The sequence below is a fragment of the Anopheles stephensi genome, chromosome X (assembly GCF_013141755.1).
Source record: "Anopheles stephensi strain Indian chromosome X, UCI_ANSTEP_V1.0, whole genome shotgun sequence".
NCBI classification, from domain to species: domain Eukaryota; kingdom Metazoa; phylum Arthropoda; class Insecta; order Diptera; family Culicidae; genus Anopheles; species Anopheles stephensi.
In genome coordinates, this window is record NC_050201.1 from 2,241,171 (window position 1) to 2,267,486 (window position 26,316).

The 26,316-nt window shown below is 49.0% G+C and overlaps 1 protein-coding gene across 1 annotated transcript in view; it reads right to left on the reverse strand.

Moving 5' to 3' along the window:
• The window catches only part of LOC118505348 (mucin-5AC-like), a 32,875-nt gene extending 6,788 nt beyond the window's left edge, over positions 1–26,087 (reverse strand). Inside the window, exons 1-9 of the mRNA XM_036041459.1 lie at positions 25,887–26,087; positions 20,558–20,668; positions 20,270–20,464; positions 14,014–14,269; positions 13,398–13,912; positions 12,859–13,310; positions 12,462–12,733; positions 11,245–12,355; positions 4,644–11,175 (exon numbers count right to left, since the gene is read on the reverse strand). Coding sequence (XP_035897352.1) covers positions 4,644–11,175; positions 11,245–12,355; positions 12,462–12,733; positions 12,859–13,310; positions 13,398–13,912; positions 14,014–14,269; positions 20,270–20,278 — 9,147 coding nt within the window. The 5' untranslated portion in view covers positions 20,279–20,464; positions 20,558–20,668; positions 25,887–26,087. The remainder of the gene's footprint in view (positions 1–4,643; positions 11,176–11,244; positions 12,356–12,461; positions 12,734–12,858; positions 13,311–13,397; positions 13,913–14,013; positions 14,270–20,269; positions 20,465–20,557; positions 20,669–25,886) is intronic.
• Positions 26,088–26,316: the final 229 nt, after the last annotated feature.

Consider the following 26,316-nt stretch of genomic DNA (forward strand, 5'->3'; position numbering starts at 1 on the left):
CTAACGTCCGCCTGCTAAACACGCTGCTTAGCCACAACCAGCCATGCAAAGCATTGTCAACATTGTCCGCGTGCTTCACGCAAACGCTAAACGGTCGATTTAAATCTGTTTGTTGTTTTTTTTCTGTTTTGTTGGGAGGTCTCGAATCTTCTCACTCAACAGGAAGCAAGATATTATTGTCATCGCTTTACGTAACCCTGCACTCTCGCAAGATTGGTCCAGCGATGGTGAAAGGCCAAATCAAGATATATCGAGTTTGTCTGTGGCTTCGGCGAAGGTGAAAGAAGGTGCTAAATTTATTTTCTTCCTGTTACATGGTGCGTTCCCTTTCATTATCATCTGCCGACGGTGCCTTTCGAAAGTTTGGTCGGCAGAGTTGAACAAAAAAAAAAAGGCGCTTAAGGCAATTATCTGCTGAGCTGAGATGCTGCGCGAGGCAACATGCAACACATGTTACAAAAACAGACTGGACAGGAACAACAAAAAACACAATTTCCTGCTTACATCAAGCGAGAGAAGCTGTTCCATTTTAGGGGATTGGACATCAGGTCTTCAGCATCTTCATCTCCTTTTATGTAATTCCCTGCTGATGCACCTCAAACTCTGAAGCTAGTGGTCGTAAACTATCTGAGCTGAATAAATGCGTTAACTACTGTACATATGTAGGTTTGTAAGAGCACAAGGAACGGACCAGGTAAGTTTGATGGCGCGAGACTCTCGCAACTGGCCTTGTACCGTCTGAAGCAACCGAAAACGGCCTATTAATATCACAAGGACCATATGTATTGGGCGTACGTGCCTTTCGGGGTACTTTCAACTACCGCAATTACGGCTCATATTCGGACGGGGTGTACGTCCATTACAACAAACTAGAGCCCGGGTGATGTAAATGCGCGCGCACTGTCCATTTTGTAAAGGTGTTTTAATGGCGGTTGTCCCTGAATTCATAATTGCTACCGAATAGGCATAGCAAGACCGGATCAACCAAACAAACAAACGGCGCACGTGTTAGCGGAGCAAAAGCACTCGCACTAGACCCACGCCAAGAGCAAACGCTACTTCAAACGGCTCAATGGATTGATTTGTTCGGGTACGCCGTACGCTTTGGAAGCTTGGATTGGGGGTTTGACCATGCTTCGCTGAAGATTAATTACCGCGTCATACTAGAATGATTCTCATTATTGGAATGGAATGGACCGATGAAGCGTCCAGACACTGTACAAGACGGACAAGAGCTAAGCTCCAGCCCGTCTTCTTACATCACGACTCTGGCAAAACGGTTTCTCCGGACAACCCATATTGTGTTCCAAAACAAAGCAAATCACGTGTGTAGACGAAACGTGGGGTCTCTGGGGGGGTTTCAAAAGTGGGACACGGATCTACATGAAAAGACTAATAAAGCGATTCAATAACCAATGGTACGCAACGTGTGTGTTGGGAAGTTGCGTCATCTTAAGAAACGGAGGTTCATTACACGTCTCTGCTCAGAAAGAAACCAATATGTCCGCATGCTCTTAGAACTCTTGCCAATCTCTGGTCTTCTGGCAAATTGAAGCTTCTCTTCCTAACATCTGTAAAGTGCCACGACAGTACGTTTTATCAACTTATCGATAGTATATTTTCTAGCCTGTGTGATTAGTCAACGACAAATATCTGAAAGCACCCCAAAAGGGAGTACGGCACTTAACGGGCATATGGGTGCCACTAGCGTTAGTATTTGTCTACTGTTTCACTCCATTACCTAACAGACTATTGTACATTCACTTTCATTATTACTACACATTGCCACATTTTGCATGACATGGTATAATATCAAAGTGCCACATTCCTTTGCGCGTCACATTCTTTTCTACATCGCTTGCCGCGCCGCTCGCTAACGTCAATCAAAACCGCTAGGTGATAATCGTAGGACGTAGAATACTAATGACAGTGTTCACTACTCCAATACCGGTTTCGTTTTTTTTTGCTGTTTGTTTTGTCTCTCGTGTTGTGGTGATCGGTACGTGTGCGAGCAAGGGTGAACCGGTGGTAATTACTATCACTGGTGGTGGTGAGCATCCGCGTTGTGCAGGTGTTTGTGATGTCCACTGAGTACTTAGTGTTATCCGACCGTCATCCTGTTGTTTACGATTTCGAAAGTAAAAGTGCAACCTCTCGATATGCGGTCGACTTTCTCGCCGAGAACTGTCACGCTCGGCAAGACCGTTCTCCCTGCACATCTGATCGCACCGGTAATAAGTGGGAAACTGTCTCGATTGGTATGGGAGTAAATTTTATAACTGTTTACTTTTACAATACTTTTCTTTGTTTTTTTCGGATTGCTGCCCTTAAGAAATCGTTCCGTTAGTAGTTTCTAGTTTGGAAGGTGTCTAGCTATGTGTACTCCGTCCTGTATCGTGTTGGTTTGAGTAATGCGTACTATACATACATCTAGCTCACTTGACACTTCTGCTTAGTTTAAGGTAACGTTGGGGTTGAAGGTTCGAAGCATGCAACCTTCTTGAAGATGAAACAAAAAAACACTTCGTAACAGACTTTGTCGGCGTGTTAACGTTCCTATGTGGCGTGTCAAACTGTGTCGTAAAAACTTTATCTGGAACCGTGGAACGTACACGCAGTTAAAATAAAACTTGGCCTTACTCTTCCAAACCACTGTCTTCGAGCGCGACAAGCATCCGTCGGACTATCATTTTTCTACCGTTTTTCCTGCACTTTTGGGCCCTTGCTTAGCTTGCGATTAAAAAGACGTTACATGCATCGTCTGGATTAACGGAAAACTCATGCCCCATGCCAACGAATGAAATAAAAAATAATAAAATAAAATTGTTGGCATGCATGCTGGTTAAAAACAAAAACGTTATAAAACTTACATTGAAATTTTTGTTTTATGCAATAATAAAAAACTGATTCAACTTGCTATACCTAATTTAAAATGGTACTATAAAATAGGTATATACTAAGGGCAGGTATTTTTTTCCTTACTGAGTTACGGTACTCAATTTTAATCGGATTGTCTCCAATAAAAAAAACACTCACACACACCTATGTGTTACATGCTTTAAGTGTGAGGAAGCGTTCCATGCATGCACATCCGCTACAAAACAAGTTCAGTCCAACCGTCAATATTCGACTGAGAATACTATCAAATCGTTTAGGGTAAAAAGACTAGCGTATGACAGCTGGGACCAATATTTGGCTTTGCAGGGAAGATGTCACAGTGATTTTTGTTCAACAATATGCAAGTGATAAGGCTTCGTAACGCTTTCCACTTTAGCGCATGCTGCGAAGAGGTCGGTAAAAGATGTTGCAAATAAACGTGGAATAAATAATATAGGACAGTGGTAGATGCTTCTGTCCGTCCTTGCTGACACACGCACAGGTACGGGATAATACGGGTGGTTGTACTGGTGGTTGCGATACTTGTTCGATGTATTTACTGTGACCTACAACATCGCGAGAAACCAATTGTTCGTACACAGTTTGGCTTAAATGTCGGTAGTAGAAAGGAGGTAAGCTTAAGTATTTGCTGTTGTGACAGGAGACCACTTGTCACATACACCAACAATGCCAGTTGCATGGGTGTTTGTTACACTTCCAGTGTGATAATGGAAAGTGTAGCAAACATTGACATCTGCACAGTCCGTTTTGCGACCGGTTACTACTCCAGCTGGTAGTAGTTGCCCGCAGCTAATGCAGAGTGTCGGTCGACCAACGAGCAGACACATATTAGGTAACGAAAAAAGAGAAAACCACACATGGAATGCAATTAAACCAAACCGACTTGAAGTTAGAATGTCAAACAGGCAACAAACAGGAAACAACAACAATGGTTAGTAAATAATAAATCAATTACTAAGTAAAAGAACACGAAAGAGAAAAAAAGTACTATCACTGACAGGCAGCAACTGATGAATGACACAGAAAATTGGGCAGCGTAACCGTAATGAGGTTTACGTTTGTTTCTTAACAGAATGTAATTCACACTAAACACCGGGTAGGGTTTTTCTGCAACTTTTTTTTTTTTTTGGTTCTGTACAATAGTTTCTACCTCTTGGCGGTCCTATGGCAACATTGATTAGTCATTTCGCTGCACAATGGTAAAAGGGATATGCGTATGGATGTTAGTGAAACACGGTGGTAAAAGAAAACAAAAACAAAAGTTTGTGCAGATTTGATTAGATTGTAAGGGAAAGAATGTATGAAAATCGAAATAAAAAACAGGGTAACACACAGACACTCGTAAACACACACACAATTGCTTAAAATTCCCTAATCCGCCATTTTGATTCTCGCTGTGGTTAATCGGTTTTGGCTTACCCAAGGGAAGGGATGGGTTATGTGACACGTTGTATTAGATGTTTCCGCATTCCGACACTCAAAATTTGTCTCACATACACTCACACATACACACACTCATACATACGCACATACACCTATATGACCTACACAAATGTAAAACAGTGTGATACCCGCTTAGAGTGTGCACAACCGTTCGTGAGTATATATAGATAGATAAAGAGTATATAACTGCAAACGTTTCGCGCGCTTTTCGTTACGACCATCTTTGACCATCTTCGAACCGGGTGTTGGTGTACGGTGTTACGGCGGTCCGCTCTCGTCGTACCCGCCCGTCCTTAACTAACCTCGGCCGTACGGCGCAAGAAGTATGCCGCGGACGACGGTATACTATGGCTGACGAGCTGTTCTGCCGTACCGCTGTCAAGCGATGCGCCACTCTCCGCCGACTGTCTACCGTCACCGTCGCCAAGTATTTCGCGGTCCAGATGTTCCGCCTCGAGTGCGACCGGATCGGCGTCGCTGGTCAGTTGGCGCGTCAGCTCATCGTTATCCAGCTCGGGCCGGTAGACGGGCGAAAACTGACGATCCTGCCGTTCGCCGGATATTTCGCGCGTGATAAAATCTGGCCTCAGTATCGGTGACAGCGGTATGCTGTACTTGTCATTCTTGCTTTCGATCTTGAGCTCGTGCGAGTTAGCGTCCGGCAGGTTGACCGGCAGCACGTACTTGATGTTGAAGTCGATCTTAGTGATTGGTGCGGGCGTGGTCGTCGTTGTCGTCGTGGTCGTCGTAGTCGTCGATTCGGTAGTAGTGGGTACGCGTTGCGTAGCCGACTTTGAGCTGATCACCTTCGGTAGCGGTACCACGGGAATGTCTTTCGACTTCCTGTACGATGGACCACCACCACCAACGTTCTGGGTAGCTTCCGGTGTGCTAAAGTTAGGCCGCAGCGATAGCGACGACACGTACTTGCGATTGTTTGTGTAGTGGCGTGTGTTGGTGGCTTTAGTCGTGGTGGCTGGGGCCGGTTCGGTCATGAACAGTGGTTCGGTAGTCGCTATCACCCGCTCATTGTCAGCTTCGGCGGAACTGTCCCTGCTGTACGCAAAGTCGGATACCCGCGACGCAGTAAGGACCGATTCCGGGCGCTTGGTGTACTTTTTCTTGCTCTCCTTGCTTGGCAACACCAGCGACTGTACGCGATCGACCACCGTACTACTGCCGGACGGTAGGTCCGCCACCGTGGTCGTCAGTACTTCCGGAGCTGATGATGAGCTGGTGGTGGTGGTGGTGGTTGTGGTGGTGGCTGGTGTCGTGGTTGTCTTCGTGGTGGTCGTTTCGCTGGACGGCTCTTGGAAAGAGAACTCGGCCGGCAGTGTGTACTTGTGCACGATTTCGCGCTGAGTCGAGGACGATACCACTACCGGTGTGGTGCGGGTCGTACTCATCGTCACGCTTTTGAAGGTGGTTTCTTCCGGTTCTGCCGCTACCGTTGCCGTCGTGGTTAGTTCATCGGCCGGGGCAAGGTAGTAGTCAGTGGTCTGTGGTTTGTACCCGTTGCCCTGCTGCTGTCTGTCATCGTTGCTCGACTCCGTATCCGTATCGTCTGTCAAGTCCGGCCGCAAGCTAGTTACCTGCACGTAGCGATCGGTCTCTGCAGCAAGCTGCGTCACTGCCGGCAGTTCGTCGTCCTGTTCCAGCGGGCTGGCACCTGTTGCCGAGCTAAAGTCTACGCTCGAAATGCGCTCAATTTCTGGATGCGGAGCCACGGTTGGCACGTCCTGTTCGCTATCTGCCTGCGGTGGCATGTCAGTGGTCGGGTATCCGACACCCTTCTCCGGATCAAACAAACCTTCGAGAGGAATGGTGGACGTCTCCACCGTGAACACACTGTTCGACGACAGGACGACGGTGCGACCTCGCCCATTATCCGTATCCTCATCGTCGGCACGCTCCGTTACCGGAGCACCGCTACCGAGCGTGGTCGTGGTGTAGCTGCTGCTGCTGGTGCCGCTCGTGGTGCGATTGTTGGCCCGGTTCGGTTCTACCAGCCGTATGATAATCTTGCGATTGATCTCACCAAGCTTCTGCATGACGGGCAGCTCGTCCGGATTGCTTGTGTTCTTCGTGTAGATTTCGACCACCCGGTGTATCTTGACCAGCTTGTCCGTTCGGTTGGCCGCCGGCAGCTCGATCTCTTGCTCCTCGGTGCGATAAATCTCGGTGGAGGATGGGACCGATTCGTTCTCCTTATCGATCGAGAACACGTGGTACAGCGTGGTGGGCTTGACGGTGGTCGTCGACGTTCTACTACGGTCCTGCAATACATTGACATCATCAATATCGATATTATCATTAATCGTGTAGATCGTGTCAGCCGTATTCAGTGTGGTGTAGTGAGTCTCATCAGATGCGGTGTAGTATTCGGTGGTGGTTCTGAATGTGTTGACTGTATCCTCGTACGAGGTAGTGTTTTCGGCCCCGTTTACTGTCTCCAGAAGCCAGGGCGATGTGGTGGTGGTGGTGGTGGTAGTTGTTGTTGTTGGTGTTAGCTCATCCGTAGCGATAGGCGAAACGACGGTAAAAGCGGTCGTTGAATCGTGAGGCTGTTTTGTATCGTCGGTTGGAAACTCGGCCGCAGATAGCGTTGTCTCCTTGTACGTTTGTGATGGTGTCGTCTGTTGTATGCCCTCTGCCGTATCTTTCGTTGTTAGTAAGAACACCGCCGGCAGTGTTACGTTCTGTCCCGCGCGCGTACCATTGTAAAAACTGCCCACACCACTACCCACCGACGTTACCGGTACGCTAACGGAGGTAAAGTTACGTCGGCTGGTTGGTTTACGTGGCTGGTAGCGTCGCGTGGCGAAACCTGCACCCTGCTCCAGATCGTTCAGTGTCGAGGCGACTACCACACGCTCACCATCCGTGCCTGCGTCCGGTTTACTCGCCAGCGAGGCAGTGGTGGACCGTAGTCGACCGAATGTGGGACGCGTACGCGTCGTTGGAGTAAACCGTGGTCTCGGTGTAGTGACACTACCTGCAACCGGTGCTCCAGAGTCACCGCTCAGTACGGTACCATTTTGTGCCGTTGGTTTGTATCCTCCAACATTGCCGAACGGACGTCTAGTGCGAGTTGTAAATGTGCGTTGCGTGGTCACAGATGCGGAACCGTCCGCAGTACCTGTTGCAGCTGGTTGGTTGTTCTTGAAAATGAACCTATTACTGCCAGAGTTCGGCTGAACACGGGCCGGTGTCGGACCGACGCGAGATCCCGGTCTTCGCACTCCACCGTACGTAGGTTCTGGGCGTGGTTTTTCTGTGTCGACTTCTTGCGGGACCAAGCTATTGCTGGCATCACTACCCAGCTGCCCAAACAGTCTCTTACCCTGACGTTGAATTTCATTGTCTCCCTCATTCTCCTCACCACTGTAGCGCTGTTCTTCCGAGGACGTGAATCTGTCCTCCAGCGTCGTTCTGTCCGAATCGTCCGCTTCCAACGGTGCGGCAGTTGTCGTGCTGGTGGTGGTAGTAGTACGTGCGAATAGATTCGGTCGCTTCGGTAGCAGTACCGAGGTGCGATTGATCGACTTTTGCTCAACTGGCTTTGACGTTACCGTTGCTTTGTCGAACGAATTCTCAAACGCTTGTGGTCTTGCCGGACGGTTCAGTGAGTAGGCCGGACGACGCCTTGTTGGACGTGCGGACGGTTGGACCGAATCTTCACCGTTCGCATTCTCATTCACCGGTGCTGCCGTAGTGGATGTGCGGCTACCGAGCTGCAGTGGCTTACGTTTACGCGATGGTACGAACGGTGCCGGACCGCCTGAAACGTTACCGTCTGCGTCTGCGGTAGTAGCGACAATCGCACTGTCTTCCGTAGTGGTCGACAGTCGGCTATTACGGGCTAGCGAGAATGAGGGGCGGTTTCGGCGCGTCGGCACAAACTTCTTTATCGGTTCCGTCGGTTCCGGTGCCTCTGTCGTGACAAACTTTCCGGTAAACTTACGTCTGGTCGCACCACCACCGAATACTCTCGTCGAGCTACGGCTTGGGATAGATTCGGACTCAATCTGTTGACTATCGTTAATACGCGTACCATCAGAGCTGGTTAGCTTCTGAGGCTTCGTTTGCTGCGATAGACTGCCCGAAACCAAATTGGAGCTCGGATTCGCTTCAGTAACAGCCACGGCTAGCGTGGACAGCGTTTCGGTAGCGTCTTCCTCGTCAATGTCTTCATTGGTGCGAAGATTTGGTAGGTTGAGCAAGTTGTCGCTGTTAAGCAAATCATATCCCGAAGCAATTTCGTTAGACGTGTCGGTGATCACGGTGGTAAAGTCCGAGTTAGCCACATTACTGTCCGGGAACGTGGGTTCCGCCGTGAACGCTTCCGTAGAAGTCGGCGTAGAGGCGGTCTTCAAAAACCGGTTGCCTGGCAATCGCTGTCGGCGTTGATCGGTGTTGAAAGCGTTACGTCCGCGTGTGACAGAACTTGCGTCAGCTGCAGTAGTGCCGGTAGTAGGTGCCGCCGTGGTAGTGGTACGACGACGGTTTACACGTTGCCGTTTGGTCGTTGAAATACCCGTCGCCCGTTCCGTCACATCGTTACCGAACGATTCTTCCGGTGGCGAGAAACGTGACGCACTGACAGCGTCAGGTTGCTTTCTTGCGATAAACGGTCTACGCGATGGTGATCTGGTTGCTTCCTGCTCGCTCGCGGTCGATCCTGTGCTAGCATCTAATGTCGTACGGAGCCGAGACGGGCGTGTTGGACGTGTGCGGCCCGGGATGAACGTTTTGTTCGTATTGACTTCGGAAACTACCACGTTTAGTGTGGTATCGACGGCTTCCGTTGTACTGCTGGCAGTGTACCGATCTCTTAAGCTGGACGACACGAGTTTTCTCGGCTGTGGAGTAGTTGTGTCGACTTCAGCCGCGTTCACATTGTACACCGTTGTTAGCTCGCTTAGTAATCGACCGTCAGGTGTGGCAGTGTCTTCAAAGAACGCCAGATTTGCCTGTTCCGTTGACATGTCGTTTAAGTTTTCGGCCAACCCATTATTTTCCATGTTGTCCACATTTTCGCGCCCAAACGGACGACCCTTGAAGGTGGAACGGGCCGGACCTGGTGTGCTTGAAAACTCTTGCACCGGTTGCGTCGGGAAGGTGGGACTTGGTGTGCCACTGGTCAGCTCATTACGGCTGCTAAAACCGTACCGTAGCGCGGTACCGAGCGTAAGCAGTATGCGTTCCTGCGCCATGAACGGATCCTCTGCGACGCGTGTGTACGATTTAATCTCTGCCGGTGTCACGCTGTCGTACGATTCCGTCTCTATGCGTGGTTCTTCGGTGGACGATGTGGACACCGGTTCGCTCGTCCGACGTCCACTGTACAGGCTAAAGTTAACGCGACGTAACGAGCCACGGTCGGAGACGGTTGTCAACGGTTCGGCTGTCGGTGTGCTCGCCGTGGAGCTGACCGTCGTAGTACGCCCGATGGCGAAACGATTGGTGGCTAGTTCTCCGGTAGATGGTCTCGAGCGGCGACGCGTAGTTTGAGTGGTTGTGCTAGCAAACTTGTTCGAAGATCTAGTGCTTTGCGAATCATCGCTAGAGAGTGGTGCGGAGGTGGCGACCGATGGCTCGGCCACAGTACGGAATCGCACCCGGCCACGGTTACCACGCACGGTGGCGCGTGTCGCGGGCTGCTCATTACTCTGTCTACCATCTAACACTTCGCTACTTTCGGGCGTAGCGGTACCGACTCTACGCTGCCGGCTTGCTGAAAGATCAAATCTCTGGGCATTGGAAAAACTCACCTTTACCGATCGGAGTGTCGTCGACTCTTGCTCTGGCGCGGCAGTGGTAGCTAAGCTGTTCGCAGTGTCTGGCAGGCGCGTCGGACGTGTGCGACGTGCGCCTGCTGCGAATGGGCGTGGGGCTGCCTTTATCGAAGCAACACCACTTCCCGGGGGAACTTTCCGACTAGGGTTAGTGACAGGTTCTAGTGTAGCGGTGGTGGTGGTGGTAATCGATGGTTTCCTAGTTCTTGTGAATTTGAAAACTGAGTTAGAAGTAGCATCGTTAGTGAGGGAACTAGCCGTCGCTGGGACCGCCGTGGTCGACGGCACCGACGGTGCACTGGTCGTCGTGGTGGTGGTAACGATCGCCTCGTAGTCGGTGAACCCTTTCTCACCACCATCGTACAGTGGCTCGAAGCTCTTATCGTTATTAGCAAATGTATCACTACCCTCCAAACCAGCGTCCAGACTGCTAACACTACTACCAGTAACGCTTTCACCTGTGTTTAGTATGGTGGTTACCTCTAGCATCGATTCACCGAGCGGTGCGTTTGCACCGTCACCGTTAATACCATCGTCCGTTCTGTGCAAGGTAGAAACAATTGGCACAGTGGTGTCAGTCACCTCCGAAGAAGGCTGGTACTCGACATTCGACAGCACCTGCACCTGCTCCGGCTCTTCAGCACTGTCGCCGGCCGGGGCACTGGTTGCGCTTGCGAATGCTAAATTGGTCGGTTTGGCGGCAGCAGTATCGCTGCCAGTACTACTATCGCTATCGTTACTACTATTACTACTACTACTTTCGCTATTGCCGCTGCGGTCGTTGTCGTTGCTAATGGTGTTGCTGTTAACGCGCTCAACACTACTATACTGTCGTGTGCTGTAAGGTATCAAGTTTGGTTCTGAAGATTGTGATGGATCGATCGTGGTGGTGGAAGCTGTAGTGTATATGGTTTGGAAGTCTGTAGATGGTACCAAAAGAGAAGAATCTGTGCCTACATCATCACGTTCGGCATCCTGCAGCCGACTGCTGGTGTACGGTATGCTGGTCGTCCGTCTACGATCGATGGTGTTGTAGCTGTTGTGCAAAGGAAATGAGTCAGAAATCGGACTAGCAAATAGGAATTGGAATTGCAAGAGAACCTACCGATTTGGAGACGAACGCTCCGGTTCACTTTCCGCCACATTCGATGCCTCTGTCGGCCTGCGGTTCCAGTTACGATTCACCGTATTGTACTGCGCACCACCTGCAGAAGCTTTCTCCGGCTCACGATCTTCGTCCTGTGCCGCATCATCACTGTCTAGCTCACTGTCCTGCTCGGCAACCGTTGTCGGACGCTGACGTCTGATACTGACGTACTTCGGAACGGAGGTCGGTTTGCTCGTTGTGAACGTAGACGGTTGATTCTCTTCCTCGTCTATATCCTCATCGTCATCGTACCGATCCTCGATCGAAGTTGCCTTAGTCGGACGCACTCGTTGCAACGTGACGTACTTAGGCTTCTCGCGGAACACACCCTCAAATTCGGGCAACTGGTCGAGTCCTTCATTTTGCGGTCCTACGCGACTGTTCGTGTACGAGTTGCGCACCACCGATGAGTATTTGTTCTCCGGCAGCGAACCCGTCTTATCCTGCTGGGTGAAGGTGATGGCCGGGCGGAACTTCTGTCCCACCGTTCCAGTACGGCTCAGTACACGTTCGTACAGCGATTTGCTAATGGTTGGTGCTGTCGTCGATATTTGATCCGAGGCCGCATCTTTCAACAGTATGGACCCATCTTCCTGCGCCTGGAGCTGCTTCTCCAGCTCCTCAATGCCGCCAACCTTTTTGATCAGTGCAATCAGCTCCTTGATCACCTTCGGGTCCTCCTCTGGCTGCGTTTCGGTGTTATCCTCGTCGGAGTAGTCTACCTCCACGGTCGGTTCCGTGGTGGTCGTGGTGGTAAACGTTCCACGGTTGAAGAAGTTATTGCGATTGGTGGGAATTGTGAGGCGCGGTCGCGGTGTGGTTGATGTGGTGGGTGTTGCCACCGTTGTGGTGGTGCTCGTCGTGCTTGTGGTTGAAGTCGTTGCGACGGTCTTGGAGCAGATCACATTACGAGCGTAATCGCACGAATCGGCCAGCTTGTTAAACACCAGCCCCGATGGGCAGGTAAACTGATGCGCCACCAGACCGAGGCTGGGACTATCCAAACACCAGAAGTATTTTTTGCAATCGCGTGGATGCGGGAAGAAACCTTCATCTTCGCATTTGAAATCTGCACATAAGCAAGATCAACGAACAACAAAACGAAAAACATTAGCTGGATGTGATTATCCGCCTCCGTTCTCCGCACACGGGGCGGACTGAGAAGCGACATTTACCTGCGCCTGGATCAGGAGTAGTTGGCGGCTGCGGTGTTGTGGTTCTTCCGCCAATGTACAAAGAATCTTCCGTCGTGGTCGTGGTGGTGGTGCTGGTCGTTGTAACACGTACCGGCCGCGCTACCTTACGCCCTGGAGATGTTTTGAACGATGCCTTAATTTCGTTATTGTTGTCAGTATTCACACGGTTGCGCGTTGCTGAACCAGGGCGACTGCGCGAACGGTTCGGTTTCCGCGGTCGGCCCGATGAAGCAACATCGTTTATGCCCACTCTGTAGGATGGTTGATGAAACAAAACACAATTAGTGAGCCGGTTGCGCAACGGAACGCTCCCGCACGTGGGGTGTTCTGGCCGATTTTCGTTCAGCATGATCGGTGTGTGTTGGGCGATACTTACTCTGTGCTGGCCAGCAGTGCTTCCTTGGCTGCTTCAATGATAGGGTACGGTTTGCCGTGACAGGTTCCCCTAAAGTCATCGTTATCGATCGACCAGAACATGATACCACCGAGCCCGTTCTCGGCGACGTACTTTGCCTTGCGGCGTGCGATTGCCTCATCGTCGTAGCCGACCCACTGGTTACCCTTGTACGCGTACGGACCCATTGCTTTCGGATTGGGCTGGACCACCGTCCAGTCGGAGCTGTCCTTAAGGTTGGAGCAAATTTCGTAGTACGCTAGGTAGCCTTTTTCGCGCGTTGCATCACCCTGCTCTCCGGGACCGTCGGCCGGCGCACCAATGTCGGTAGCGTCCGGGTTGTACAGCGTGTACGAGCGACCGTACGTTGGAATACCAAGCACAAGCTTGTCACGATCTGCACCAGCTTTCAGGTAGAACTTCACACTATAATCCTATCAAATGATGGTGCCATGGTGATGAAACAAGAAACATATAAGACTCCCAAACACAAAGAGAAGAGCACGCGAACAGCAACTTACAATGTTGAGCTCCGAGTCGAAGTTATACTCGGACGCCTCCTCCAGCGAAAACAACGGCGAATGATGATTGACTGCCGGTTCGTACGCACTATGATAATCGTACGACAGTAGATTGAACCAATCCAGATACTTGTTCAGCTTCGGCACATCGTAACCCTTCTCGACGTACTCGATACCGGCCGGTACAGCCATCGTCAGCAGCAACCTTGGACGGCCCGTCTTCGACGCCTCACGCTCAAACTCCTCGCGCAACTCCTGCACCAGCTGGGCATAGTTCTCCCGATCCTTCGGCTTCGAACCATCCCGGAACGCCGGATACTCCCAGTCCAGGTCGAGCCCATCGAAATGATTTTGGCGCAAAAATTTGATCGTATTCTTTACGAACTGGTTGCGTCGTTCGGCGTCCGCCACCAGCGGTGAGAAACGCGACGAACCCTCATTCCAGCCACCGATTGCCAGCAACGTTTTCAGATTTTTGTTGTACGTCTTCAGCCCGGTAAACTTGGCAAATCCACCTGCATTGCGAACCGGGAAGTGAAACGACATTTGATCGCAAAAGCGTGCGGTGCGTGAGATGTGTGCGGTGCGGTTGCAGCAATACGGTGGTTTCACTTACCTTGCTCGATATCCTGGTACTTGTCGTACGGTTTCAACGTGTTTTCCTTCGTAAAGCCACCGAACGAGTAGATCAGATGGGTGCAGAGATACGGGTTGATGTTTTGCGGTGTGAACTTGGCGGTGCCCGGTCGGTAGACGGACCAGTTTGTGTAGTAGCACACGACGCGCTGGTTGCTGTCGGCTGCCAGTGATTCATTGCCGCTCCATAATGCTAGTATCGCTATTGCCAAGAATAGCTCCGCTCCTTTGTGAAGCTGTGCAGTGAGAATGAGAACACCGGCGCAATTAGCATCTCCATTTTCTTGGTTGTCCATATTCCATTCTAAAGTCTATTATACTCTTGTTCCCGTCCAAAGATTGGTAGCAAAGTTCGCCGTGGAGATAGCGATCTTCTCCCATCAAATGTATCGAACTTCAAAGGCATGTCAGCGAGCCATATAAAGGCACAGATAGACACTAACTCCATTAACATGTCCAAAAGCCGAATGAATTCATTCCGTCATAGCTCTCTGGCAATCACTCTGAATCTGCCGAATGCGTGATGCTTGAAGACCTCCAAGAATAGACAACCTACGCAAATAATTGTGAATGAGGCTTAGAATAAAGAGTCCCCTTTGTCGGTCCAAGTTCGCCATTATAATGTCTTCCAACGACCAAGCCTAAGAAGAAACTGTTTCTGATGTCGAGATGTCTATCGGTACATCGGTGGTCTGCTTTATCTAAGATGTCTGTAAACCTTGTAAGAGGCCAGAAGAAGTCAGCGATTCGCTAAAAAATCTATTTGAAATTTGGCGAACGTATCTCATGTTACTCGTCGCCATTCCTGTTCTGATGGACAACATCAAACCGCAGATGGCACGGAACAGTTGCCTGAACACTTCAGATTGATGTAAACGATAGCAAAACATTCTTCCTCTCCAACTTCAAGGGTCAATAAATTCCGAGATCTCTCTCTCTCTCTCTCTCTCTCTCTCTCTGTTCTCTGGAATAAATGTGAGGAAACCTTCACGGTTGCTTGTAAGAAAAAAAAAACTTCCACACGCACCATCTAAAGCTCACGTGCGGATGGTTGTCCACCGACCGATGACTTCTGGCACGGCGTTCTCTCTTTTGGTGCTAGAAAAAAAAACGTATCTGTACACCGCGGACAGGTATTACGAAACACTTCATCGGGCAGAAGAAGCGGGCGAAAGAAACTACGACAAGTCGATCCTTTCCCGGATCCAAAAGTGCTTCGGCCTGCTGCTGCTGCCGGTCCACCTCAATCTCCCTGACCATCCGCCGAACCACCGCCGTATGTGGGAAACTAAACGGCTTATGCCATTGTGTGGTGGTGATGGTGGTGTGTTGTTTTGATTGCCATTACGAAAGCAACAACAACCGTACGGCAGCGCTAAGTGAAAGTTGTAGTCGAATCTTCGTAACGCCAGTAACCCGCCGTCACCGTCGTTGATATGGTGATGGGCGAGCGCGCAATACCCACCAAGAGCTCCCTGTGCGAGGGGGGTTCCGAGCTGGAGAAAGATCGGTGGACAAAAATCGAATCACACACAATTTGTGTGATGGTGAGGTGACCGGTGAAAACTGATTGGTTCATGAGTATCATGGACCCCCACCGGCGGTTAAGGTGTGTCATCCGGAAATTCCATCTCACGCGCTGGATGGAGCCGTGGTGGCAAAGGCGGAGGGTTTTTTAAATTTATCGCCCCGCTCGTTTGGGCCCGCTCCCAAATGGTTGGCCCGGATTTTTCGTGTTTTTTTCGTTCCTTCTTTCCAGATGATGCTGGGCCTGCTGTAAACTTTCCTTTTTATGCGCAACGATCAGGTTGCATTTTTCGGCCGTTTTTTTTTTATTTTGGGATGGTGAAAACACAGAAATTCTTCTTTGGTGCTTTGGGTTGGTCGTTGCTTTTTTTGTTGTTGTTGTTACGGGACATAACCACACCTTTTCAAATGTGACATTTGGTCATCCATCTTGAACCTGGGGATGTAACCTGTCCGAACATCCGGTAGATTGTGGTCTGCTACTACCAGACACAAAAAAGCAGAACGCACTCTCGATCGAACATTGATTATCGAAAGGAGAGCAACATTCACCGTGGAAGATAAAGTAAAAGTACTTTTATGCTTATTACAACAAGTGAAAAAACGACTCCAAAATGGCCTTCCCAAAATGGCAACCTGTTCTGTGTTGCTTCAGGTTGTGTAAATTTTTTGTGCGTATGCTTTGTTTTCGCACAGTTTGGAATTCGAATTATCAGTTTTTCAACAGTGTGTGTGTATCAGTGAGGCTAATCATCACCCAGTCTTGCAATCAGGTTGCTTAATGTACTAGCCCTCCTTCTCTCGCTTTCTCTCACTCTCTCTCTCTCTCTCTCTCTCTCTCACGCTCGCTATCTTTTTCGCTCAATCCTGCAATCCAGCAACCAGAAGCGGCCTGAAACCGGTACCCTACAAGAGAGCTAAAGGTGATATTATTGCTCAAAACGGTTGCGTAATGCCCCACTGTTTTTGAGTGTTGTGCTACAGCTACAACAGGGTTGGAAAAGACGATTGGCGAGGCGAGACACGATAAAAACGAAATAAAAAAAAAACAAAAGTCAAAGAAAGAAGCACCAACAAAACCTGTTCCATCCACACACTCTAGCAGGATGTTTCGGGTGCGTGTTGGCTAATAGCGTAATGTTTTCCACAAAAATGCGGACACCAAACATAATGCCTCTCCCCCCGGAGGGAGGAGACCCGAAAATCCATAACGAGAAATGCGATGCGTATGGCCGATTTTCCGATTCGAGCAAAGCCGATATGTGCGCACCTCAATATCTGTCGAGGCCTTAATCGGTGCCTTATTCGGGGGACATTCATCATGGCGGAAGACATGTTGTTTGGAATGTAGTGGCGCGTGGTGTTAGAATCACGCTTGGACGAGAATATCGCAACTGAGTCAAAATTCGTCCATGCTAAACTGATGCGTTTAGTGGCGAGATTGTGTAATGGGGGTTTGCCGGATTTAATACCGGTTCTCCTCTTAGTAGACACCCAACCGCGAATATATGTCGCGTGACATCACAGCAACCGTTCGCCCAATTTCACAAGGTTGCACATACCACGGGACCAAATGGGAAGATAAAATACCTAAGGCTGTGGTGATTTTTTTTTCGATAACCCTAGTTCCGTCTTCTGCATTACGATTATGAAGGCTATTAAATCATAATCTCGGCCCAGTGAGGTTTACTAATTAGCGGGACGCAAACAGACAGTCTTCTGTTGACTTTTCGGCAGTGCTACACAGCGAAACAGCGAAAGTGACACTTCTTACCGCACTATGCAAATGAAATGTGTACATAGAAAAGTGAAATTGTTTGATTCCACACCGTTTGAAGCTCGGCTAGGAGGTTGTGGACTCACACAACACACACACACACGGTAGCGTTGAATTTGTTTGCTCGAATTTCGATAAATCATAGTACAAAGTTTGCACCCCAACATTGCTACCGTTGGTGGACGGCTTTCGCAATCACATTCGCTTGCAGCTCTTGGCATTTCTTTGATTCGATTGCTCACTTGTCGCGCGCGTTGAACCGTTTCGGCAGCAGTGATAGTAATTACTCACACCGTAATTGGTAGTTCGAAAATTCATTACCTTAAGGTCAAACCACTATGATGACCTTCTGTACGTGTATGTGTGTGTGGAAAAAAACAAACACAGCAAAGCAAACATTTTCAGCCACCATACGCCGGAAACTAGTTAGAGGCACCATCGACACTTTGTCAGTGAAGTCTGAACACAGTCAACACTGTTGTAACGAGCTGAGTTCGTTACCAAATATTTTAGTTGTTATTCGAATAACTACTTGGTGATACCACTCTGTTTGTCCGGATGACGCTTTCGAACATAGAAGATATAGTATCTGAGGATCCTACAGGATAGAGGATATAGTATCCAAGAATCCTACAGGATGTAGTATATAGTATCTGAGGATCGTACAAGATATAGAATATAGTGTCCAGGAATCCTACAATATAAAAAATATAATATCCAAAGCTCCTAGGGACTGCAGGATCTAATATCCAAAGCTCCTATTGGATGTAGGATATAGTATCCAAGAATCCTACATGATATACGATTTATTATCCAAGGATTGATAGATGTAGATGTAAGATAGTCAGTCCTGGCGTTCATGAGAACGCTCTGGATGAGATTCGAAACCGGGACTTGTTGTGGGCAAAAACCATAGGTCATCTTCCGAATATCTTTCCACCTAAGGTTTGACCATATTCAGAATATCTTTTTATCAAGATTTACATTTCATAGGTTCAAGGTTTGTCAAGATGAACTAGTAATGATCAAGTATTTTGCTGGACGCTACTCAACTTATAGGTCAACTTATACATCACGGTTTGGAAAAGGAGTTCAGCAGCTTGTGCTCTTGGATACTAGGCCTCGACTATGATACACGATCTGTAATCCTCTCTCTTAGTGAAAATAGTGAAGGCCACATATTCTCCACTTCATCATCAATGATGTCCAGATATAGCTCTGGAATCTTGCTCGTTCATCTCGGAAATCCTGTATATGCCAGCATGGGTACTAAAAACTAAAACAATGCGCTACGTTCCATCAGGGTATAATTAAATAATTTAACCTCATTACTAATCATCTTCCACCCATCTTGGAAAGCATTAGACAAAACAAACGAGTCCCCCAAAGATAAACATATCACACCCAGTGTGAACGATAATCGATCAACCCCTGCGTGGTTGTATACACAAGTCATGCAATTGTTATAATACGTAATGTCTTCTTTTTTTTGTAGGAAGAGGAAACGCATCTTCACTACACGCGATCATCAACAATCCGCGCAAAAACAAAAACGGCAATCTATATGAGAAACTCTTGACTTGAGTGACTGGGTTACGAGGCCACCAGTAGTGTTATTTTTTTTTTCTTCTTCTGCGCTCTTTAAAAAGGCTTCATTATCTTCAGCGTGCGTTCGCTACCTATCGGGGGGGTGCACGCATGGCTGCACAAATCTGAAGACAACACATCTCATCTCATCAGACTTCACACCGTCACACCGACGGTGGTCTGGCACGGGGCCCCGTTCGATTGTAGTCTAATTACTGCTTGTGAGAAGTTTTCACGTTTTGCAGCTAGCACGCAACCACAGCCGATCGCATCCAAACCGGCCTAATGCGAGTTGGATAACATTTGTCCAAAGTTTGTTGCTTTTAATTGTAATTCTATTAAATTACGGTGCTGGTGAGATGTGTTTTACACCGTCGAAAAACTACCAGCACTACCTGATGTTTGTCGGGTAATTTGTAGTAATGTCTTTTTTTGTTGTTTTTTGGTTGGCCTCTTCTAATAACCTACCACGGTTACGGAAATGTTGCGTGAATAAATATTTAACCGCGCGGAGAAGTCGCTGAAAAACAAATACCATGCATCATTTACCGAATAAATATTTCTGACATGACCAATCATCAAGGGTAAGCGCGAAAAGGTTAAAACAGAGAGACGAAACAGACTAACCTACCAGGAGGGAGCAAAAAACACAAGTAATCCCAAACCGAGGGTGATGAAACGTTGCGCGGGTTAGAAATGAACTCACTCACGGCCCGGGCACTCGGCGGGGGCAATGGACAGCGCTTGCGACAACCGTTGACTGGGAAAGGCCATTACGGTGAGTGGTGTCCCAGCATGAATTTAAATTCGACCCGAAAGCTGTAAATTCACCGCGGACTCGCGGAGATCTGAATGATGATCACGCACAAAAGCGCGTGACTCACCTGGGTAGGAGGTTCTCGGCTATTACCACATACACACACACACACACACACATCATTCTATTCCCGCTATTACTCGCTCTTTAATGGAAGGTCCCTGGCGTGGTAGGGGTAGAGAACGCTTACCCCAAAACCTGGCGAGGCTTTGGACCCGACCATTAATGAATCACGCGCTTTGTAAGCGTAAGTAAAAAATGGTCGTAAGACACAGCACAATGCCAGAAGCGAACGGGTCGGGCGGAAAATGCAACCCATTTAGGATGTACCTGGTCAGAATGCACAACCTACTCGACGCCGAAAACAGGCGTACGAGGTATCGCCCGCAATGCTGCGCTACCACATATAGCAGCTACTACACCTTCTGGCCGGTAACGGTATCCGCTTGGCGGGTGCAGCGGAAGGAGGCCCACCCCGAAACACAATGCACCTATAAGTGGAGGTCTGTGACGGGTTTGCCGACTTACCGGAAACATGGTTGTGCTCGTTCGCCTCCGATTTTGCTTCTGCTGCGCTTCCCTGGCGGCCCAGAACAGCCAAAAAACGCCCGCACCCCGTCAACGACTCCCAGTGGGGGGGTTGTTTGTGTGGCTTCGGTTGCTTCTTGAGGACGCTAGACCTTCGTCTCCGTTCTGATGCTTCCTTCGGCGATCCTCCAACGGCTGTAGATAGAGTTCGAAGAAGAACACAAACAACAACGACGGACTTTGTTAGTTGGCTATTGGATATATGATCGGTGGCGTTGAATGACGTACCGTGTACTGCTTGCCTTGTTTTACGGTAGTCTCGTGTATGTGGAGGAGTTCGTGTTCGTCAACTGTTTCGTTCCTACCGATTAGTGCATCACCTCATCCTAAAAGAAAACCCTAGATGGATTGGAAAGAAAGAATTCGAGTTTAGAGATCTGAGAGTTGAGATGCTTTTGAGCTGCAATATATCGAACGGTCCGGTTGAGTACCACGAGTACCTGCCACCAGGAATGTGGTACGAACGACGCGTTCAGAGCAACAGATACACTGCAGGTGCACAGCGAAAACTAGTAGCTGACCTCCGGGACAGCAACTTTCATGGTGCGACTCGTGCGACAGATCTCGGCGATTGCGCTTGCGGCACAACAGTAAGCCAACAGCGGCGAACGGTTGCCAACTTCAATATTCTTGGTAAACGGGAGATAACAAAACCAGAGCAAGTTGCGTGAAAGCATGTACGAGTACCATAACGCGCCGTGTGTCTTAAGACCTTGCAATGTTGTCTGGTATTTGCGGCGTTTCTATCATCAGCACTGCCTGCAGACATCTGCTGGGTGACCCAGTCCGCGAAAGAAAACTTTCCTGTCCCTTCGCCCAGCAGAGAAGGAACATGATTCCGACAACATGCATTTGCTCCACTTGGCGGTACCTACCGGTGGTCTACTTATTACGCTCCGTAGAACATATAGGGACGGTTTTACCAATCGGACAACCATTTTAGCGATCCGTCCTCATTATCGCGAAACCTCCAACCATCCAGCACACATCCCCGCCGGGTCCGGCAGTTGGAAAATCCGCCCTAATCAAACGCTGTACGAACATCAGCCATCCTAGCGCACGCCGCCATCCACCAATCGTGCAGCTAAATACGGCACGGCTCATGCAAAAAGGGAAAACGTGGCAAACACGGTTGGAAGAAAGCGCGAAATGATGCAATTAACATAGACATTTCAAAATGCAGCCCACAGCACACGCGATCGACGACCAAAGATTTTCCCGAACCCCGGCCAACCAAAGACTTGCAGCGATAAATGTACCGATAGGTATCGATACTGGCGAACGAACAGAAGAAGAAAAAAATGGCCGAAAGACGTATTACCGCCGGAAGCGGTAAAAAGCTTCGACTATATTGTGCGTGCACGGGCAGCGCATGCATTTACGAGCGCTGAAACTACATTGCAATTCTACACTCGGCACAGGTCTTCCAAAGGCAAATCTGACGGGGTGTTTTTTTTTTTTTGCTGTGTGTGTGGACGAAAAAGAGAAAAGAAACCCGGCCAACTAGCGTACGCGCGATTGTTTGCCGTGGCCAGGGAGTACCAGGGAGTCCGTGTTTTTTTTTTTGTGTGCCCTCCTCCACTTCAAACATCGACAACTCTCGCGGTTTGTTTCCTGTTCGCGAATTCAATGAAAGTACTTGTAGAAACGTGGGGAAAATATGAGCTTCACTGGTTTGAAATCACCCGGAACCACTAGCTTACAACGTTGGAGCTTGGCTAAGGTGGAGTTCGATTAGGCAAACACGCGCGCGCGCTCCTAAAAACGTGGATTAAGACAACCTTTACTTTAAGGGCTGAGACTTAAATAACTATAACGATAGTGGCAACGTGAACCGTACATACACTACCGGAACAGTTCGGTGGAAACAATGAGCCACGATCGCTGCTCTTCTGGGTAAGGGAATGCATTACATACCGACATTGTGATGGATTAAGGCGGCGGCATTGCCACAACGGCTGTTGTGCAGTGCTACAGGTTCAGGGAATGTAGTGTGTTTCAAGAACCAACCTCCAATTGCACAGTCAATGCCTGCGCTCTACTTCTTCTGCTACCCAAGCTCGGAAGATCTCGACCCACCAATAGCTGGTTTCCTTGACTTCAACTTCAGCCAGCGCCATGTCTACTCTTAGACATCAGTATGGCAAGCCGTAACCCACCTCGAACATCGAACATGAATAGTCTTTGATTCTAAGAACAAGATGAACTTATCCGCAGTGCACACTAATGGCAACTCACGACTCGCGGCGGATCATCTCGACCGTCCGACCTATAACATGACAGATTGCCACGATTTATGTGGCTCTAGCTGGAAGCCAGGAAGGTCTACGAGACGCTTTTGTTTAGCTGGTTAGAATATCAGCTTTCAAGTACGAAATGCGTTCGCGCCATTTCCTTTTCCTGACAACTTGAGTTAGGTGCTACGTTAGGAGCTATTGTTACTAATGATTTTCCTTGGTTGGAAGTATCTCCGGACATTAGCAGTTCCTGTGGTTGAAGGTCTGGCTAGTGAACGCTACCGGATTTTGGACTACTCAATTTGCTGTCCCCAAAACAATAGACAGTTCAAGGTGCTCGATGTTAAAAGTTCAGAGGTGGTGTATAAATTAAACAACAAAATGGCCGATCCGGCAGCTGTTCGCTGTTCAATCAGACTGCACCACCGAAGCAATATTCTTACATGCTTCATCTGGAATGCATAACCACGCACCAACCGAACAGAACCCACTCGAAACCTAGGCACCATATACCGCAACGAAATGCGTGTAACAAAAATTGATCTTTCAATATCCAACAGCTTACATTCCGCCAACCTTTTACACCAGTTCCGAAACATAATGGACAATGCATGTGTCGTCATTCGCTGGTTTGTTTCACTGTTCGACGTTTTTGTTTTCCTAGCCCACATCCACATTTTAGGCTGTCCGCTACTGGGCGACCATTGTGGTACTTCGCCCAGAAGTAGGTGGCGAGACAGAGACGGAGGAGACCCGCTGGCTTTAGGCGAGACAATAGAACTACCTCCTGAATATTGGCTGCTGTGTTGTTGGTTTTCCCATGAGATGGAGAAATGTAAGAGTGCGCAATCGCACCTCTACTTGGTTTGAGATGGAGAGAAAAAAAAATGCATTCATATTACCCCAGATTGCTTCATAAGAAACACCAACTGCTGGCCACTATTATGCGTCAGAGGTGTTAGCTGACCATTGCAAACTAGCCAGTACGAGCGTGACTACATTCCAATCGCTTGGGACGCGAGTAGTGTCACGCCGTAGTCAATATCAAAGTTGACGTCGTGATCCCGTACTATCAATGTGGCCAGAGTACATCGTCTTCGGTCAGTATTATAATTACATAATAAAAACGCAAAAAACCACACACACCTGCTTACATAACCAAACCATACATGACAGATGAGATAATTGGGGAGACGCTCGGTGAAGCGACACATCAGCCACCACACGCACAGGAATGTTGTGCGTCCGCTGCCCGATACGACCCGCTACGAGACCTTTCCGGTGACTTCTGGTGACATCTTGAAGTGTCGTCCAGCGTCGGGTAGGGGAGTCATATCCCAAAAGCTTCCGGATGAAAGTTGAGCCTATTCACAACATCTTCCATGTCATTGCTGATCCTATTACATTACGTAGCGTAGGGATCCACAAGGGTAGAGGCGGCTACAGCAATTGTAGTTCGCCTAACTTAAATTTTGGGTAGACTTCGCAACAGCTCTCCTCCACTTAACGATCGAACCCATCTTTAGCTACTACGGCGATGTGCAATAAATAGTTGAGCGAAACTGTAAAAGGAAGCAGCAACTTCGGCCGCTTCTCGAACCTGTGCCATCCATGTCAGCAGATTCCTCCGCAGCGCTACGTCAACGGATACGCGTTCCTTTCGTTCGCTCTCTCGCTTCTCCTTAGACTAGTTTTGTTTCTTCTCTTCCTTCTTCTTCTCCTCTTCAGTCGATCCGTTCCGTTGCAACTCGTTACCGGTTGCGGCTCTCTGACACACCGGTGCACTTAACACTCCGCTCCAAAAGAAAGGGAAAACTACTTGCTCTACACTACGAACTAGCGTGGCTGGCAACTAAGCCCCTAGGTATACTGACGACAAAATGTGAAGGACACCGATATCTACATGGTCCAACCGCGAACGGATCGATGATCACTGGGCTGTCTGTGTGTGTGTGTGTGTGTTCACAGTAGGCACAGGTAAAGTGAAGGTTACACCACTAGCTATCACTGTAGCCCCAACGCGAGACCTGTCTCTACCAGGAAGCGTGTGGTTGGCGATCACACGTCAAAAGCGAACTAGAACACTGGATGAAGGAATTTTTAGACACACACACACACACACACTGAATGTCTCCATTGATAGGACGCGTCCCTTCACGAGACGTTGCGTTGGTTGATTGAAGCATATTGGTGGTGATGAAGGTGGCAACATGACAAGCATTCCAAAACCCACCGAAACAAAATGGTTGATCCAAAGAGCGGGCCTTATCTGGACCAGAAAAGTTTCTGTGGGCAAAACTCCTCAGGACCCGCTAGGCTTACCTTGTCGTGTGTCTGATTCGCATAGCCAGAGGCACCGTTGAGCGAATGTTTTTGGGGGGCAAACTATTTGGATGTTTGTTTGCTTGCTTGCGATTTAGAAGGTATGCCGACGGACGCAAGAAACATTCACTTATCCTTCGCGGTGGGGAGGACACACTTGAGATACGAGATAATGTTATACAGCGCGAGAAGCTTAACAGGCCGCAACTCTGTCTGTCTGACGATTCACACGCGGTTTTTCTGGTCAGTGAGCAGTAGTGGTTAACTATTTTTTTTTTTAATTTCGTGTTAGACAATTCTTCTGCAATATGGCGTCCTTGCGGTGATTGGACGTTGGTGGAAATTTCGATGGGTTTTCTTTTTCTGTCTATTACACGAACAGCACCAACAGGGGTAGTAGTCGCCCAGTATCTGTTCGCGGTCACACTTGAAGCACCCGTTCACGCCCTAAAGCATCCCTCGCGAGATGTTCATTTTGCGCAAAAACAACTACGAGATCCCTTGAAGTAGGCCAAACTAGCGAGAAAAACAATTACACCCGTCTGCCAGGCGCCTAGCCAAAACGACACTCGCAGCCTCCGAGCTGCATGCGACTTTAGCAGCTGGGGCCTGATCTTACGGCAGCATGCGTTTCAACTTCCAGCGCGAAGTCTCTCTCGTTTTGGGGTGGTTTGTGTTGATTGTGATGCTGTCGTGCGAACGGGCGGCTGTTCGGTCGCGTTTGTTCGAAACTAATAGTAACTAGACGAATCACACACAGCGGAGACACACTTCAGCAATGGACAACGTGACTCCGTCACCGCCGCCACGGTACCAGATCTGGTTTAAGACACCCCCCCCCCCCCCCCTTGGAACGGTGGGAGGTAACTTGCTCAACCCGTCGGAACCCTTCTATGCACACACGTTTTGCAAGACGTTTTTTCTGCCTCCTCTGTTTTCTAACCTTTCTGTAGTGAAACGGGCAACACAAAAAAATCGACAACACCACCGGTGCTTACCGTATGCAGCAGCAGTAGGAGAGCTTTTTTCGAGTGACTGTTTATGGCTCGAACGATCACGTCCGTACGACCGTTTCCGAAGTAGACAGCAAACTACTCTTGAGCGCAGTCGGCGGCTTACTGAACGTTGCGTCGTCCGTATGGTAGCGAGCCAGCTCTGGCCCCGGGAAAAAAAGGCCAAGTAGCGCCGCAGATTCCATTCGCACCGTCACACGACGTCTTGGTGGAGGTGGTGAATGCATTCCTAAAACCGGTACCGCCAGCCAACGGCCCACGGCAAAGGGTGGGCAATGGGTGGGACGACGGCTGGGGGAAGGGGGATGGTTGTTGGGCCGACGGGCCCACAACGGTGTGCACGATGCCTGGAGAAGCCGAATGATATCGCCGAAGAGGAGGACGTGGAGACAACCGAGAGTGTGTGTGTGTGTGT